The sequence below is a fragment of the Oncorhynchus mykiss genome, chromosome 22 (assembly GCF_057628025.1).
Source record: "Oncorhynchus mykiss isolate SJ-2025 chromosome 22, ASM5762802v1, whole genome shotgun sequence".
In the NCBI taxonomy this organism is placed as follows: Eukaryota; Metazoa; Chordata; class Actinopteri; order Salmoniformes; family Salmonidae; genus Oncorhynchus; species Oncorhynchus mykiss.
This window is the reverse complement of record NC_143043.1, coordinates 3,294,492-3,311,423: the sequence shown is the minus strand read 5'-3', so window position 1 is coordinate 3,311,423 and position 16,932 is coordinate 3,294,492. Positions and strand designations below refer to the sequence as shown.

Genomic DNA, 16,932 nt, shown 5'->3' with positions numbered 1-16,932 from the left:
CGGAGGACCTGAGCCCTAGGACCATGCCTCAGGACTACCTGGCATGATGACTCTTGGCCATGTTCTGTTATAATCTCCACCCCTCACAGCCTGGTTCCTGTCTAGGTTTCTTCCTAGGTTTTGAACATTCTAGGGAGTTTTTTCTAGCCACCGTGCTTCTACACCTGCATTGCTTACTGTTCGGGGTTTTAGGCTGGGTTTCTGTACAGCACTTTGAGATATCAGCTGATGTACGAAGGGCTATATAAATTAATTTGATTTTTAGTTGTGATACAAACCTTATCAAAACATTTAGGCTACATGAGGTGTGCGACTGTGATATAAAGTCAACAAAAAAAGAAGGCATTCGCTGTTGCCTAGTTGTGAATTATATATTATCAATGAATGAAGTACAAGTGACAGGCTAATATGGTCACCCACTAGACTTTCTTCATTTAATCTTGTCTTTACATGTACTAAATAATATGAGTGTGAAATTTGTTTTGATTTAAAATGGACCATTATCATCCACCTGTATAGAAAGTGCATTCGGAATGTATTCAGACCCCTGGACTTTTTCCACATTTTGTTACGTTACAGCCTTATCAATCTTCACACAATACCCCTTAATGACAAAACGAAAACAGGTTTATAAAAATGTTTGCAACAGAAATACCTTAGTTATTTGAGTATTCAGACAATTTGCTATGAGACTCGAAATTGAGCTCAGGAGCATCCTTTTTCCATTGATCATCCTTGAAATGTTTATACAACTTGATTGGAATCCACCTGTGGTAAATTCAATTGATTGGTAAGGCACACACCTGTTGATATAAGGTCCCACAGTTGACAGAGAAACCAAGCCATGAGGTCGAAGGAATTGTACGTAGAGCTTTGAGACAGGATTGTGTCAAGGCACAGATCTGGGGATTGGTAACAACAAATTGCTGCAGCATTGAAGGTCCCCAAGAACACAGTGGCCTCCATCGTTCTTCAATGGAATAAGTTTGGAACCGCCAAGACTCTTCCTAGAGCTGGACGCCCGGCCGAACTGAGCAATCGGGGGAGAAGGGCCTAGGTTAGGAAGGTGTCCAAGAACCAGATAGTCACTTTGACAGAGCTCCAGAGTTCCTCTGTGGAGAAAGACAACCATCTCTGCAGCACTCAACCAATCAGCCCTTTATGGTATGGCCAGATGGAAACCACTCCTCGGTAAAGGTACAGCCCACTTGAATTTGCCAAAAGGCACCTAAAGGACTCTCAGACCGTGAGAAACAAGATTTTCTTTTTTGATGAAACCATGAACTCTTTGGCCTGAATGCCAAGTGTCACGTCTGGAGGAAACCTGGCACCATCCCTACAGTGAAGCATGGTGGTGGCAGCATCATGCTGTGGGGATGTTTTTCAGCTGCAGGGACTGGGAGACTAGTTAGGATTGAGGGAAAGATGAACGGAGCAAACTACAGAGAGAGCCTTGATAAAAACCTGCTCCAGAGTGCTCAGACTGGGGCGAAGTTTCACCTTCCAACAGGACAACGACCCTAAGTACACAGCCAAGACAATGCAGGAGTGACTGAATGTCCTTGAGTGGCCCAGCCTGAGCCCAGACTTGAACCTGATCCAACATCTTTGGAGAGATCTGAAAATAGCTGTGCAGCGACGTTCTCCATCCAACCTGAGCTTGAGGATCTGCAGAGAAAAATAGGAGAAACTCCCCAAATACAGGTGTGCCAAGCTTGTAGCATCATACCCAAGAAGACTCGAGGATGTAATCGCTGACAAAGGTACTTCAACAAAGTACTGAGCAAAGGCTCTGAATACTTATGTAAATGTGATATTTCATAAATTTGCGCAAAAAAAAACTGTCATTATGGTTTATTGTGTGTAGATTGATGAAAAAAATAAGATTTAATACATTTTAAAATAAGGCTGTAACCTAACAAAATATGGAAGAAGTCATGGGGTCTGAATACTTTCAGAATGCAATGTAAATAGGATCCTTTTTCCGGGATTCATTTTTATGCCAGCCAGGTAGGCTATACTCCTGTTGTAAATATAAGTAACGTTCTTAATATTAGGAAATCAATATAGAAGACCTAGCCTATAGAAAGCTGATGGGATCCTCCTATTTTTAATAGAAGACAAAACTCTGTTTTCTCATGCAATTGCAAAGCCTATAGAAATGTTGCGCAACATAAGCTCTCATGAAGTGTTTGATTCGATTTTCCATTACATTTGTATTGATGTCAGAGTGATTAGAGGGACAATAGAGTGCTGAGTACCAGGCAGTTAGCAAGTTCGGTAGACCATCAGCAGCATCAGAGCTAATTACCGTGACTAAGCGGATACGTGGAATTTGACTGCCGTCATGACTCGTGGCCGCCGGTGTGGCAGTAATAAGGCTACCGTAACAGCCCTAGGCACACCTGGGACATTCAAAAATATCCACATACAAATGTTCAGTGGCGATGACAAAGTCTGTAGAGAAAAACATCAATGAATCCGCACATACTTCCCTACTGTATAATCAGTTGCTTACCAAATATCCGTGCGACGAATCCGAGTGGGAACTGGGAGGCAAAGAGTGTGAGGAACCATGGGGCTGCGTAGAGGCTGGGGCAGATCTCGTGTTCCTCCAGGTGGTTGTACAGCTCCCTGTGGTAGTCGTGCAGCAGCCTGGACAACTGGTACATCTGAATCTGAAATATACACGCACACAGACACACACAGATCAGTACATATCTGTGGTAGACATGCAGCAGATACAACTGGAAAACAGGTACATCTGGCTATGCAGGGGCCACAATCAGATCAGACTATCAATATTTTCATTCAACCATGATCTAACATGTAACCACGTGTCCAAAATCTGTCTTGTCTACTACTTACTAAAACTAATCACACTACATACCTTTTGGTAAAAAATTAATGTAGTAAGCAACAAACATCAACGTACCAGGCTCATCCATACTGAGAATGCACAATTACATTATTTCCTGCCATTTGTCCCCCCCCCCCCCCCGCAACATAAAAGCTGACAGTATTTCACTTTCAACCACATGGTATTTCAGTTAATCATTTTCAGAGCTTTTCAACAAAAATATGTACTGTAATTTGGAAATTTTGCACGAAAAATATCGCCGGTCCCTAAACGTCTTTGCTCCAGGAGAGAAGCAGAAATGCAAGAGAAAGCTTTACTGATGTCAAGTAGATTGTTGATGATGCAGTGATCCTATCGATTTATGACATTCTGGTGAGCAAGGCTTTATTTCGTATTATACAGCATCAAGTAATGACAGAAGAGAAGCTGCATGTACTGTATCAAATTATATACAAGTTAAAGTTGCGATAAGTAACTTTTTGGGCGACCTGACCAAATTCACATAGAAATGTGAGTTATACAGTAGATCTGTCATTCTAATTCAAAGCAAGTCTAAGAAGCGGTAGATCTGTTCTATGTGCGCTAATTTTAGCTTCTTCCCGTTCTTAAGTTACATTTTTGCATCTTTTATGTTTGGTTTTGAATACCAGCTTCAAACAGCTGACAGCACAATATTTTTGGTTATGGAAAAGATATTTCACAGTGGTTTAATGGTACAATTATTCTCTACACTAGACTTGCTTGTTTTGCCACCTAAACTGACTTTAGGCAAACTATTACAATTTTAGCAACCAGATAGTACATCTATAACTAACAAATAGCCTACCCAATGTCAACAATGCCAATTAGAAAAATATCTAAATTATGCTTTAAAAAAAATTCTGCGGCCCATGGGCAAAATATGTGCAATAGTGCTTGTTCCCCAGCATTCATTCATTTTGCGAATTCGTACGAGATGAAGACCCAAAATGAGTGTATATTTTCTCATTCCCAATCAGACTACTATGAACACAAGTACAGTTATGTGGACATAGTCAGACATCATCCTTGAAACACACTTACAACACAGTACACACATATGATACACATATAGGATGCATACATGCAGGATCTGGCTAGATGGTTTTACATAGTTATTACTCCTGAACATCTGACTGCATAGGCCTATAGCTGACTTGATGTTAGCTTACTCCTACTCCACACAAAACAGTCAGAAAGGGTAGCTAACAAGATAAACAGCTACCAACCACGCCATCTCCTAAAAGTGGACAGACGGTCAGATACCTTACTTTCCTCACCCTGACACGGCTCCTTAGAGAAGAGAATAACAGATGAAGACCAAAAATGACCCTAAGGTGAAGCAAGCATGCTCCAGCCCTGACAGAATAGTCCGATAGTTGAACCTAGCGAGCGCTTAAAAAGAAAAATAATCACAAATCAAATGTTAACTCACCCAGTTACTAACAGTGGAAGGTTTGTCAACACTGATAAAGAAACAATGGAGAAAAACATTCCACCTGTGTGAACTTTGGGTTGGCCTTAGCAGAGCCCAATAAGAACACAGTTAAAGGCCTGAGAGGGCAGTGGTTGGCCATAAACCAGCCCTGAGTTGCCAGATAGATTAAACATTACCACGCCTGCTTGTGCATTTACCAGTCAGAACAGGCTACATGGCTAAGCTAGTAATGTATAGCCAAGACTAACAGAACGAACAGTACAGTTTGGAAGGTTTGGATATGGGGTTGGTTGTTGTATGTGATAGTAGAGCGGTGGCCTGAGGGAACACACCTAATGTGTTGGGAGAAGTGATATGAAATTAAATGTTACGTAATATTTGAAATTGTATTTAACGGCTTTAATGTTGCTGGACCCCAGAAAGAGTAGCTGGGGATCCTTAACAAAAACAAATAAATACATCATCGTCACACTTCCCAGGTGAGACCCCCTTGTGAGATTGTTTTATTTTCAAGGGGAATGGAACCCACCTCCTACCCACTGTTGCCCTAGCTTCTGTCTTTAAAAAGGGGGGAAAAAACTGAACAGAGCTCGCAAAAGTGGAACGAGCCCTGACATGAGTGGCCAATGATTCACTGACACAAGCGTCACTATGTACCATTTGTGCCAGGATGTTATTGTGTTGAATTATTTGTGGTAAAAGTGCTAGCAAGTTGTCATTGTTAATACATACAGATAACTGCCTACATAAAGGAAACCAATCACTCAAACAAATGTATTTTATAAAGTCCTTTTTACAACAGCAGTTGTCACAAAGAGCTTATACAGATGCCCAGCCTAAACCCCCAAGAACAAGCAATGCAGATGTAGAAGCACAGTGGCTAGGAAAAACTCCCAAGAAAGACAGGAACCTAGGAAGAAACCTACAGAGGAGCCAGGCTCCGAGGGGTGACCAGTCCTCTTCTGGCTGTGCTGGTGGAGATTACATAGTTCTTGAAGATGTTCAAACGTTAATAGATGACCAGCAGGGTCAAATAATAATATCAGTTGTTGTAGAGGATGCAACAGGTCAGCACCTCAGTAGAACATTTCCGTTGGCTTTTCATAGCCGATCATTCAGAGGTCGAGACAGCAGGTGCGGAAGAGAGATATCATTTTATCCCTTATTTACTAGCAGTTTCTTAGGTAATACCATATAAACACCAGGTGAATACTAGATTAAAGTACCAGATTATTATTTTTTTAAAACTGGGCTTTTAAATAAAGCATTACCGAAATGTCCTCTTAGAGGTCCAGCAAACACCTCCCTCCCTCCCTCCCTCCCTCCATCCATCCATCCATCCATCCATCCATCCATCCCCCTACCTGTAGAGAAGTCATGTCAGGCCTGTATTGCCTGCGGAAGCCCAGGTCGTACATCAGGAACTTGAGCATGTCAAAGGCCTGGTCCTCACTCATGTGCAACAGCAGGATACCTGCCACAAAGCTGATGCCCTGGCAGTAGCCCACCTCAGTGTCTAACAGAGAGTAGGCCTTGAGCAGATTGTAGAGGGACAGCTGCCCTGCACCTAGCTGGGCTGAGAAGTACTGGTGGGTGGGGAATGTCCGACCTATTGAATTAATTCAAATAAGAAATAAATACACCAATCAATCAATTGGTGTGTGTTTGCTTTTGTGTGGGTATGTACTAGAGGAGGCTGGTGGAAGAAGCTATAGGAGGACAGGCTCATTGTAATGGCTTGAATGGAATAAATGGAACGGATTCCATATGTTTGATACCCTTCCATTTATTCCATTCCAGCCATTACAATGAGCCTGTCCTCCTATAGCTCCTCCCACCAGCATCCTCTAGTACATAAACAAGCATGTGCACACATGGAGTATTACTGGGCAGTGAGCTGGTTCAGCAAGTCCTGGTGGAGTGTGTGTATGCATGTGTGCCAGTGTGCATGTGTGTCTTTGTTTGTGTGTGTGTGAATGCATGCACGTGCACATACCCAGGTCAACTAGTATGGAGTGCTGCTGGGCCGTGAGCTGCTTCAGCAGGTCTTGGTAGGGGGTGTCTGGGGCGTGGCGGCCGGGGGGCAGACGGTGTCTCAGACGGTGCTGCTGGGAGAAGAGGAGCCACACCTCCCCACGCCTGCCCTTAGGGACACCTGGGGACAGAGATGATGTTTTGGAGTACAGAGCGTTGGATGTGTCAGGAGTATGGAGAAAGTGTAGGATGTGGTAGGAAGATAAACACATTACATTACACATGCAATACATAGATTAGCAAAGACAGGCAACCATACTAATACAGACATACAACGCGCACACACACACGTACAAACAACAGACGTGTGGGGCACCTGCAGAAAGAGGGGGACTTCAGCACACACACGGACCACCCACCCACCCAACACACACACCTTAACCCTTATCATTCTCGCTCACCCTTAGAGATTGCATTGTGGACCTCCTCTTTGTCCAACGGGACGACCTTGGCTCTGCCCGGAACGCTCAGCTTCCTGTCCCAGAAGGCTAGCACGTCTTTAATGCATGTCCCCACTTCCTGGTAGTCCAGCTTCATCTTCCGGATGTGCAGCTCGTCTCGACTTGCTAGCAGAGAGAAGTTACACAGAGAGGTCAAGAGGTCAGAGAGAGATCAAAGCAGTGTTAATTTCACCAACAAAAATAGTGACAAATTTTTCATTTCTCAGTGGCAAGTGACAAGATGATAACTGGCTATATAGACCCCCCAAAAAACTATAACTAAACAAAAAAGATTTTTAATTTCAGTTGACGAAAACGAGACAATTATCTCTGTGACTAAAATCTGACAAGTAGGTGGACTTGACAAGAGTTTTTGAAGACATTAAGAGCTTTTCAGTGTTATTTGTTTGGTCCAATGAAAAGCATGAATGACCTTAGCAGAATTATAGCCTCTGCCGAGTCCCCAACAACCGGATGTTCCAGTTTTCAGGGGAAATGGAAAGGGAGCCTGTGACACGACATCTGCTTTTGGATGTTAACAAGCTGACACTCCATCTTAACTCCTCCATGTTTACCAGATTGGTTGAACAGTGCAGCAGAAAACCTCCCTAGACAGTTCTTTTCTTCTTCGCGTCAAGACCAGTAGGTAGGGGGGGTTTCAGGTGTTTACTTAACGCCTACTACACTAGTTAGGTTAGCAGAATTGTAAGGCTTTCTCATTGCAATGTTGCAATAAAGTGTAAAACAAATACCATGCCCAAGTCATTCACGAGTCACCTCTCTGTCCGGTAACTGGTCACCAATTTGGTGGCAACGATTCATTGACGAAAAAGGGGCAACATTTGGAGCCACTTTACTTATCATGTTGATTCAAACAAGACCAAATGCAACGTTTCCACAGGAGAAGAAAGGATTTGCACCAACAAGTTGACAGGGAAAAATACTACAAACCTCAAGAAACATCTGAAAGTGTATCATTCCAATATATACGCTCATGTAATAACAGATTGATAATGCTAGCTAGTTATGTTGCTTCAACCTATCAGACCACTACTTACGACAGAACTTTGATTACAATATAGCTACAGTATGCCAAAGGGCAGGGCTCCAGACTGCTACCACTGTCGCATTCTGCGTGTTTTTGTCACTGGGGCCTGTTTTGCTGAGGCCTGCTGCTGTGGTGAGCGAGCCACATTATTTGGGCTCTGGGAGAAAGAAAAAAGGCTACTGATTGTATAACATTTCAAAATCCAATTGCGGGAAATACATAGCTTTGGAAGCAACTACTGCTGTTCTCTGCTTTCTGTTTTCAAATCTCTACTTTCAAATCTCTTAATAACGAGTTCAATAGGAACTATTTTCCGACCAAGATATTTGAGATGGCTTTAAGATCTGAAACACATAATTGCGAGTGCATAGGGTAGCAGGCTATAACTGCAAAAAAAAAAATTGGACATTACATTTGATGTTAGATTAATACATGACTACAATACGTGCAGTGGTGGAAAAAATACCCAATATCCATACTTGAGTAAAATCAAATATACCTTAATAGAAAATGACTCAAGAAAAAGTGAACGTCACCCAGTAAAATCCTACTTACACAGTCTAAAGCACTATAAATGATTTTAAAGGGTGATTCGTGTTCTTTTCTATTGCGTGGAAAAAAACATGTGCGACCAAATCATGGGCTGGTGCCACCAACTGAAAAAGTTAAGGGGAAAATGTTAGTCTGGAGCCCTCTCAAGGGGAGGGATTTTGTATCTGTTGTGTTATTCTGCCAATTTGGCTGTTGGGAAGAAAATCATGCGGACGGATGTTATGCCGAAAATGATGTTGGTAGGACAAGGCTATATGTATGTTTGTGCTCATGGAAGTCAGTGATTTATGTTAACTGTAGGTTAATGAGGCAATAAAAATGTGATGTGACTAAAATGGCACACTGTTTTAATAATTTTGACTAAATAATTTGACAGTTTTATGTGGTAATAGTGAGGTGATTGGTCAAATTTGCAAGCCCTCTCTTGAAATGCAGAACATGGTTGATTTTGCAAAATTTTGGGCAATCGCAGATTTAAAAAATGTAATGAGGGACTGCTTCTAGCACATCAGAAGGTCATTATTTTGGATGTATACGGTATGAAGTGCCTAGGGGCCTAGCGATTGTTTTGTTTCTGGATGGTGTGAAAGTGTTAATTCACTGTTAAATGTGTGTATTCCAACCAGACATTCTACAAATAGTTGTGTTCCAGAACCACAAACAGAAGTGAGACGCAAGCGAGGGCTTTGTGACCCTCCCAAAATAAACAGGAGACAGAAACAACAGCTTGACAGGAGCTTTGGTGTTTTTATACATAGCCTATCTGTCTCAGATATCAAACTAATGCTAACTATATCCCATCAGACATAACTCTAGATATCGCCCCGGATATCCAACTCCAGCTAAAACTAACTATGCTTACTAGCCTATACAGTGCCTTGCGAAAGTATTCGGCCCCCTTGAACTTTGCGACCTTTTGCCACATTTCAGGCTTCAAACATAAAGATATAAAACTGTATTTTTTTGTGAAGAATCAACAACAAGTGGGACACAATCATGAAGTGGAACGACATTTATTGGATATTTCAAACTTTTTTAACAAATCAAAAACTGAAAAATTTGGCGATTGGATTCAGGTCTGGACTTTGACTTAGCCATTCTAACACCTGGATATGTTAATTTTTGAACCATTCCATTGTAGATTTTGCTTTATGTTTTGGATCATTGTCTTGTTGGAAGACAAATCTCCGTCCCAGTCTCAGGTCTTTTACAGACTCCATCAGGTTTTCTTCCAGAATGGTCCTGTATTTGGCTCCATCCATCTTCCCATCAATTTTAACCATCTTCCCTGTCCCTGCTGAAGAAAAGCAGGCCCAAACCATGATGCTGCCACCACCATGTTTGACAGTGGGGATGGTGTGTTCAGCTGTGTTGCTTTTACGCCAAACATAACGTTTTGCATTGTTGCCAAAAAGTTCAATTTTGGTTTCATCTGACCAGAGCACCTTCTTCCACATGTTTGGTGTGTCTCCCAGGTGGCTTGTGGCAAACTTTAAACAACACTTTTTATGGATATCTTTAAGAAATGGCTTTCTTTTTGCCACTCTTCCATAAAGACCAGATTTGTGCAATATACGACTGATTGTTGTCCTATGGACAGAGTCTCCCACCTCAGCTGTAGATCTCTGCAGTTCATCCAGAGTGATCATGGGCCTCTTGGCTGCATCTCTGATCAGTCTTCTCCTTGTATGAGCTGAAAGTTTAGAGGGACGGCCAGGTCTTGGTAGATTTGCAGTGGTCTGATACTCCTTCCATTTCAATATTATCGCTTGCACAGTGCTCCTTGGGATGTTTAAAGCTTGGGAAATCTTTTTGTATACAAATCCGGCTTTAAACTTCTTCACAACAGTATCTCGGACCTGCCTGGTGTGTTCCTTGTTCTTCATGATGCTCTCTGCGCTTTTGACGGACCTCTGAGACTATCACAGTGCAGGTGCATTTATACGGAGACTTGATTACACACAGGTGGATTGTATTTATCATCATTAGTCATTTAGGTCAACATTGGATCATTCAGAGACCCTCACTGAACTTCTGGAGAGAGTTTGCTGTACTGAAAGTAAAGGGGCTGAATAATTTTGCACGCCCAATTTTTCAGTTTTTGATTTGTTAAAAAAGTTTGAAATATCCAATAAATGTCGTTCCACTTCATGATTGTGTCCCACTTGTTGTTGATTCTTCACAAAAAAAATACAGTTTTATATCTTTATGTTTGAAGCCTGAAATGTGGCAAAAGGTCGCAAAGTTCAAGGGGGCCGAATACTTTCGCAAGGCACTGTATGTGACCCGATTCAGGAAACTAGGCGTATGTCGCAAGTCATGACTTCACAGCAGAGCCGCTTGAACGTGAACATTTTATCGATGATGCAGATGTAAAACCTGAGGACCCATGCCAAATCTTTTCAGTCTCCTGAGGGGGAAAAGGTTTTGCCCTCTTCACAACTGTCTTTGTGTGCTTGGACCATGATAGTTTGTTGGTGATGTGGACGCTGAGGAAGTTGAAGCTCTCAACCTGCTCCACTACAGCCCCGTTGACGAGAATGGGGGCGTGCTGGGTCCCCCTTTTCCTGTAGTCCACAATCATCTCCTTTTGTCTTGATCACGTTGAGGGAGAGATTGTTGCCCTTGCACCACACGGCAGGTCTCTGACCTCCTCCCTATAGGTGGTCTCATCGTTGTCGGTGATTAGGCCTACCACTGTCGTGTCATCGGCAAACTTAATGATGGTGTTGGAGTCATGCCTGGCCGTAGAGTCATGATTGAACAGGGAGTACAGGAGGGGACTGAGCACGCACCCGAGGGGCCCCCGTGTTTAGGATCAGCGTGACGGATGTGTTGTTACCTACCCATCAGGAAGTCCAGGATCCAGTTGCAGAGGGAGGAGTTTAGTCCCAGGGTCCTTAGCCTAGTGATGAGCTTTGTGGGCACTATGGTGTTGAACGCTGAGCTGTAGTCAGTGAACAGCATTCTCACATAGGTGTTCCTTTTGTCCAGGTGTGAAAGGGCAGTGTGGAGTGCAATAGAGATTGCATCATCTGTGGATCTGTTGGGGCGGTATGCAAATTGGAGTGGGTCTAAGGTTTCTGGTATGATGGTGTTGATGTGAGCCACGACCAGCCTTTTAAAGCATTTCATTGCTACAGATGTGAGTGCTACGGGTCGGTAGTCATTTAGGAAGGTTACCTTAGTGTTCTTGGGCACAGGGACTATGGTGGTCTGCTTGAAACATGTGGGTATTACACACTCAGACAGGGAAAGATTGAAAATGTCAGTGAAGACACTTGCCAGTTGGTCAGCTCATGCTGGAGTACACGTCCTGGTAATCCGTCTGGCCCTGCAGTCTTGTGAATGTTGACCTGTTTCAGTGTTACTTGCCTCGAAGCTGTTTAAAGGTCTTATTCAAATCGGCTATGGAGAGTGTGATCGCACAGTCGCTTGGAACAGCTGGTGCTCTCATGCATATTTCAGTGATACTTGCCATAAAACTATTTACATAATGTTATTTAGCTCGTCTGGTAGGCTCGTGTCACTGGGCAGCTCTTGGCTGTGTTTCCCTTTGTAGTCTGAAATAGTTTGCCAGCCCTGCCACATCCGACGAGCATCGGAGCCGGTGTAGTATGATTAAATCTTAGTCCTGTATTGATGCTTTGCCTGTTTGATGGTTCATCGGAGGGCATAACGGGACTTTTTATAAGCTTCCGGGGTTAGAGTCCCGCTCCTTGAAAGCGGCAGGTCTACCCTTTAGCTCAGTGCGGTTGTTGCCTGTAATACATGGCTTCTGGTTGGGATGATGTCATGAATGCACTTATTGATGAAGCCAGTGACTGATGTGGTGTACTCCTCAATGCAATCAGAAGAATGCCGGAACATATTACAGTCTGTGCTAGCAAAACAGTCCTGTAGTTTAGCATCTGCTTCATCTGACGACTTTTTTATAGACTGAGTCACTGGTGCTTTCTGCTTAATTTTTTTCCTTGTAGGCAGGAATCAAGAGGATATTTTTATGGTCAGATTTTCCAAATAGGAGGGCGAGGGGGAGCTTTGCATGTGTCTCTTTGTGTGGAGTAAAGGTGTTCTAGAGTTTTTTTCCCCTCTGGTTTCACATTTAACATGCTGATAGAAATGAGGTAAAACAGATTTAAGTCTCCCTGCATTAAAGTCCCCGGCCACTAGGAGTGTTTGCTTATGGCCTTATACAGCTCATTGAGTGTGGTCTTAGTGCCAGCATCGGTCTGTGGTGGTTAATAGACAGCTATGAAAAATACAGATGATAACTCTTTGGGCAGACCTTGTGGTCTATAGCTTATCATGAGATACTCTACCTCAGGCGAGCAAAACCTCGAGACTTCCTTAGATATGGTGCACCAGCTGTTGTTTACAAATATACATAGACCCCCGCTCCTTGTCTTACCAGAGGCTGCTGTTCTATCCTGCCGATAACCCGCCACCTGTATGTTATTCATGTCGTTGTTCAGCCACGACTTGGTGAAACATAAGATATTACAGTTTTTAATGTCCTGTTGGTGCTTCGTTGGCTAACAATACGAATTAGCCACTTCTGATCCTCACAAGGCACCCTGATCTCTTTCTGCGAAATCTCTGTTTATTTCTCCAGCGAATGATGGGGATGAGTGCCTGTTCGGGTGTTTGGAGTATACACTTCCCGTCCAACTCATTAAAGAAAATTCTGTGTTCAATTTGAGGTGAGTAATTGCTGTTCTGATGTCCAGAAGCTCTTTTCAGTTATAAGAGATGGTAGCAGCAACATTATGTACAAAATAAGTTACAAACAATGCGAAAAAACAAACAAAATAGCACTGTTGGTTAAGAGCCAATAAAACAGCAGCCATCCTCTCCTCATTTCATATGCTTTCTCAAAAATGTTCATGTGCCTTATTAACAAACTTTTATTCCATCTGTAAATACGAATAAAGTTGTTAAATTAAGACAGGAACCTTCCCGCTAGCCATGATTGGCTGAGATAATGAGGGGCTGGACATGCTGAGAGATGATTTTCAGATTGTTCTGCGGTGTAGCATCTTGTGTCTATAAAATGAGCTGCTCGTTATGCATAGATAATCCTTTCTACTGCAGATAGTGTTAGCCAGGGAGAACTGCAAATATGTTGCTACTGCTCTCAATAACATTGCTGCCCTGAATATATCAGGCGATATCGACAAAGGTCAGTGGGAAAATCGTTGTGATGGACTACTTTCTGGAGGACGAACGTGCCATGCTGGCACTCTCTTGACTCTGAAAATGAATCAGACGATGAGGAAATCCATGATTTAGGTAAAAACATTTTCATTGAAGAAGACATTGTTGAGTGGTGATGGGGAAGAAACGGCGATCAACAGTGTTGTTGTCACGGAAGAAGTGTTTTGAAATCAGTGAAACACAATGGGCCAAACAAGCTGCGCAAATGAACCGGAAACGACACAAGACGTCTTATTTAATGAAAGGGGTTGCAGTTAACGTTAACGTGACATGTCTAAACAAAACACCCCAAGTTAAAGCTTGCTGTTAGCTAGCTAACGTTAGCTGAGGTTAGATGGATGGCTTGCTAGCTAACATTATTTTAGGTGTATGAATTGTGTGTAACGTTAGTGATGTTTCTCAGTATGCCATTTCGCATTGCTAGTTATAGCCTAATGTTAGCTATCGGTTTGTACTGCTAGTTAAAGCTTGCTGTTAGCTAGCCAGCTGACATTATAGATGGCTGGCTAGCTAGCTAACATTGTGTATGAAGTGTGTGTACTGATGTTATCGCAGAATGCCATTTCACATCTATTGTATAATAATGCTAAAATATTTGTATGTCTTTCAGCATCAGTAAAACATTCCTGACTCTCCTCACCAGTCATACAAGGAGAATGGTCTAATGCCTCCCATCAGAAAGACCTGCAGAACACACCTGACTCTCCTCACCAATCACACAAGGAGAATGGTCTAATGCCTCCCATCAGAAAGACCTGTAGAACACACCTGACTCTCCTCACCAGTCATACAAGGAGAATGGTCTAATGCCTCCCATCAGAAAGACCTGTAGAACACACCTGACTCTCCTCACCAGTCATACAAGGAGAATGGTCTAATGCCTCCCATCAGAAAGACCTGTAGAACACACCTGACTCTCCTCACCAGTCATACAAGGAGGATGGTCTAATACCTCCCATCAGAAAGACCTGTAGAACACACCTGACTCTCCTCATACAAGGATAATGGTCTAATGCCTCCCATCAGAAAGACCTGTAGAACACACCTGACTCTCCTCACCAGTCATACAAGGAGAATGGTCTAATGTCTTCCATCAGAAAGACCTGTAGAACACACCTGACTCTCCTCACCAGTCATACAAGGAGAATGGTCTAATGCCTCCCATCAGACCTGTAGAACACACCTGACTCTCCTCACCAGTCATACAAGGAGAATGGTCTAATGTCTTCCATCAGAAAGACCTGTAGAACACACCTGACTCTCCTCACCAGTCATACAAGGAGAATGGTCTAATGTCTCCCATCAGAAAGACCTGTAGAACACACCTGACTCTCCTCACCAGTCATACAAGGAGAATGGTCTAATGTCTCCCATCAGAAAGACCTGTAGAACACACCTGACTCTCCTCACCAGTCATACAAGGAGAATGGTCTAATGTCTTCCATCAGAAAGACCTGTAGAACACGCCTGTCTCTCCTCACCAGTCATACAAGGAGAATGGTCTAATGTCTTCCATCAGAAAGACCTGTAGAACACACCTGACTCTCCTCACCAGTCATACAAGGAGAATGGTCTAATGCCTCCCATCAGACCTGTAGAACACACCTGACTCTCCTCACCAGTCATACAAGGAGAATGGTCTAATGTCTCCCATCAGACCTGTAGAACACACCTGATTCTCCTCCACCAGTCATACAAGGAGAATGGTCTAATGTCTTCCATCAGAAAGACCTGTAGAACACACCTGACTCTCCTCACCAGTCATACAAGGAGAATGGTCTAATGTCTCCCATCAGAAAGACCTGTAGAACACACCTGACTCTCCTCACCAGTCATACAAGGAGAATGGTCTAATGTCTCCCATCAGAAAGACCTGTAGAACACACCTGACTCTCCTCACCAGTCATACAAGGAGAATGGTCTAATGCCTCCCATCAGACCTGTAGAACACACCTGACTCTCCTCACCAGTCATACAAGGAGAATGGTCTAATGTCTCCCATCAGACCTGTAGAACACACCTGATTCTCCTCCACCAGTCATACAAGGAGAATGGTCTAATGTCTCCCATCAGAAAGACCTGTAGAACACACCTGACTCGCCTCACCAGTCATACAAGGAGAATGGTCTAATGTCTCCCATCAGAAAGACCTGTAGAACACACCTGACTCTCCTCACCAGTCATACAAGGAGAATGGTCTAATGTCTCCCATCAGAAAGACCTGTAGAACACACCTGACTCTCCTCACCAGTCATACAAGGAGAATGGTCTAATGTCTTCCATCAGAAAGACCTGTAGAACACGCCTGTCTCTCCTCACCAGTCATACAAGGAGAATGGTCTAATGTCTTCCATCAGAAAGACCTGTAGAACACACCTGACTCTCCTCACCAGTCATACAAGGAGAATGGTCTAATGTCTCCCATCAGAAAGACCTGTAGAACACACCTGACTCTCCTCACCAGTCATACAAGGAGAATGGTCTAATGTCTCCCATCAGAAAGACCTGTAGAACACACCTGACTCTCCTCACCAGTCATACAAGGAGAATGGTCTAATGCCTCCCATCAGACCTGTAGAACACACCTGACTCTCCTCACCAGTCATACAAGGAGAATGGTCTAATGTCTCCCATCAGACCTGTAGAACACACCTGATTCTCCTCCACCAGTCATACAAGGAGAATGGTCTAATGTCTCCCATCAGAAAGACCTGTAGAACACACCTGACTCTCCTCACCAGTCATACAAGGAGAATGGTCTAATGTCTCCCATCAGAAAGACCTGTAGAACACACCTGACTCTCCTCACCAGTCATACAAGGAGAACGGTCTAATGTCTCCCATCAGAAAGACCTGTAGAACACACCTGACTCTCCTCACCAGTCATACAAGGAGAATGGTCTAATGTCTTCCATCAGAAAGACCTGTAGAACACGCCTGTCTCTCCTCACCAGTCATACAAGGAGAATGGTCTAATGTCTTCCATCAGAAAGACCTGTAGAACACACCTGACTCTCCTCACCAGTCATACAAGGAGAATGGTCTAATGTCTCCCATCAGAAAGACCTGTAGAACACACCTGACTCTCCTCACCAGTCATACAAGGAGAATGGTCTAATGTCTCCCATCAGAAAGACCTGTAGAACACACCTGACTCTCCTCACCAGTCATACAAGGAGAATGGTCTAATGTCTCCCATCAGAAAGACCTGTAGAACACACCTGACTCTCCTCACCAGTCATACAAGGAGAATGGTCTAATGTCTTCCATCAGAAAGACCTGTAGAACACGCCTGTCTCTCCTCACCAGTCATACAAGGAGAATG

The 16,932-nt window shown here is 43.3% G+C and overlaps 1 protein-coding gene across 2 annotated transcripts in view; it reads right to left on the bottom strand.

Moving 5' to 3' along the window:
- tbc1d4 (TBC1 domain family, member 4) overlaps positions 1-16,932 on the bottom strand; it is a 139,595-nt gene that overhangs the window by 21,977 nt on the left and 100,686 nt on the right. For both annotated transcript variants that reach the window (XM_021578614.3, XM_021578615.3), the window contains 4 exons: positions 6,752-6,916; positions 6,313-6,471; positions 5,681-5,925; positions 2,519-2,678 (listed from right to left, as the gene is read on the bottom strand). In XM_021578614.3, coding sequence (XP_021434289.3) covers positions 2,519-2,678; positions 5,681-5,925; positions 6,313-6,471; positions 6,752-6,916 — 729 coding nt within the window. The remainder of the gene's footprint in view (positions 1-2,518; positions 2,679-5,680; positions 5,926-6,312; positions 6,472-6,751; positions 6,917-16,932) is intronic.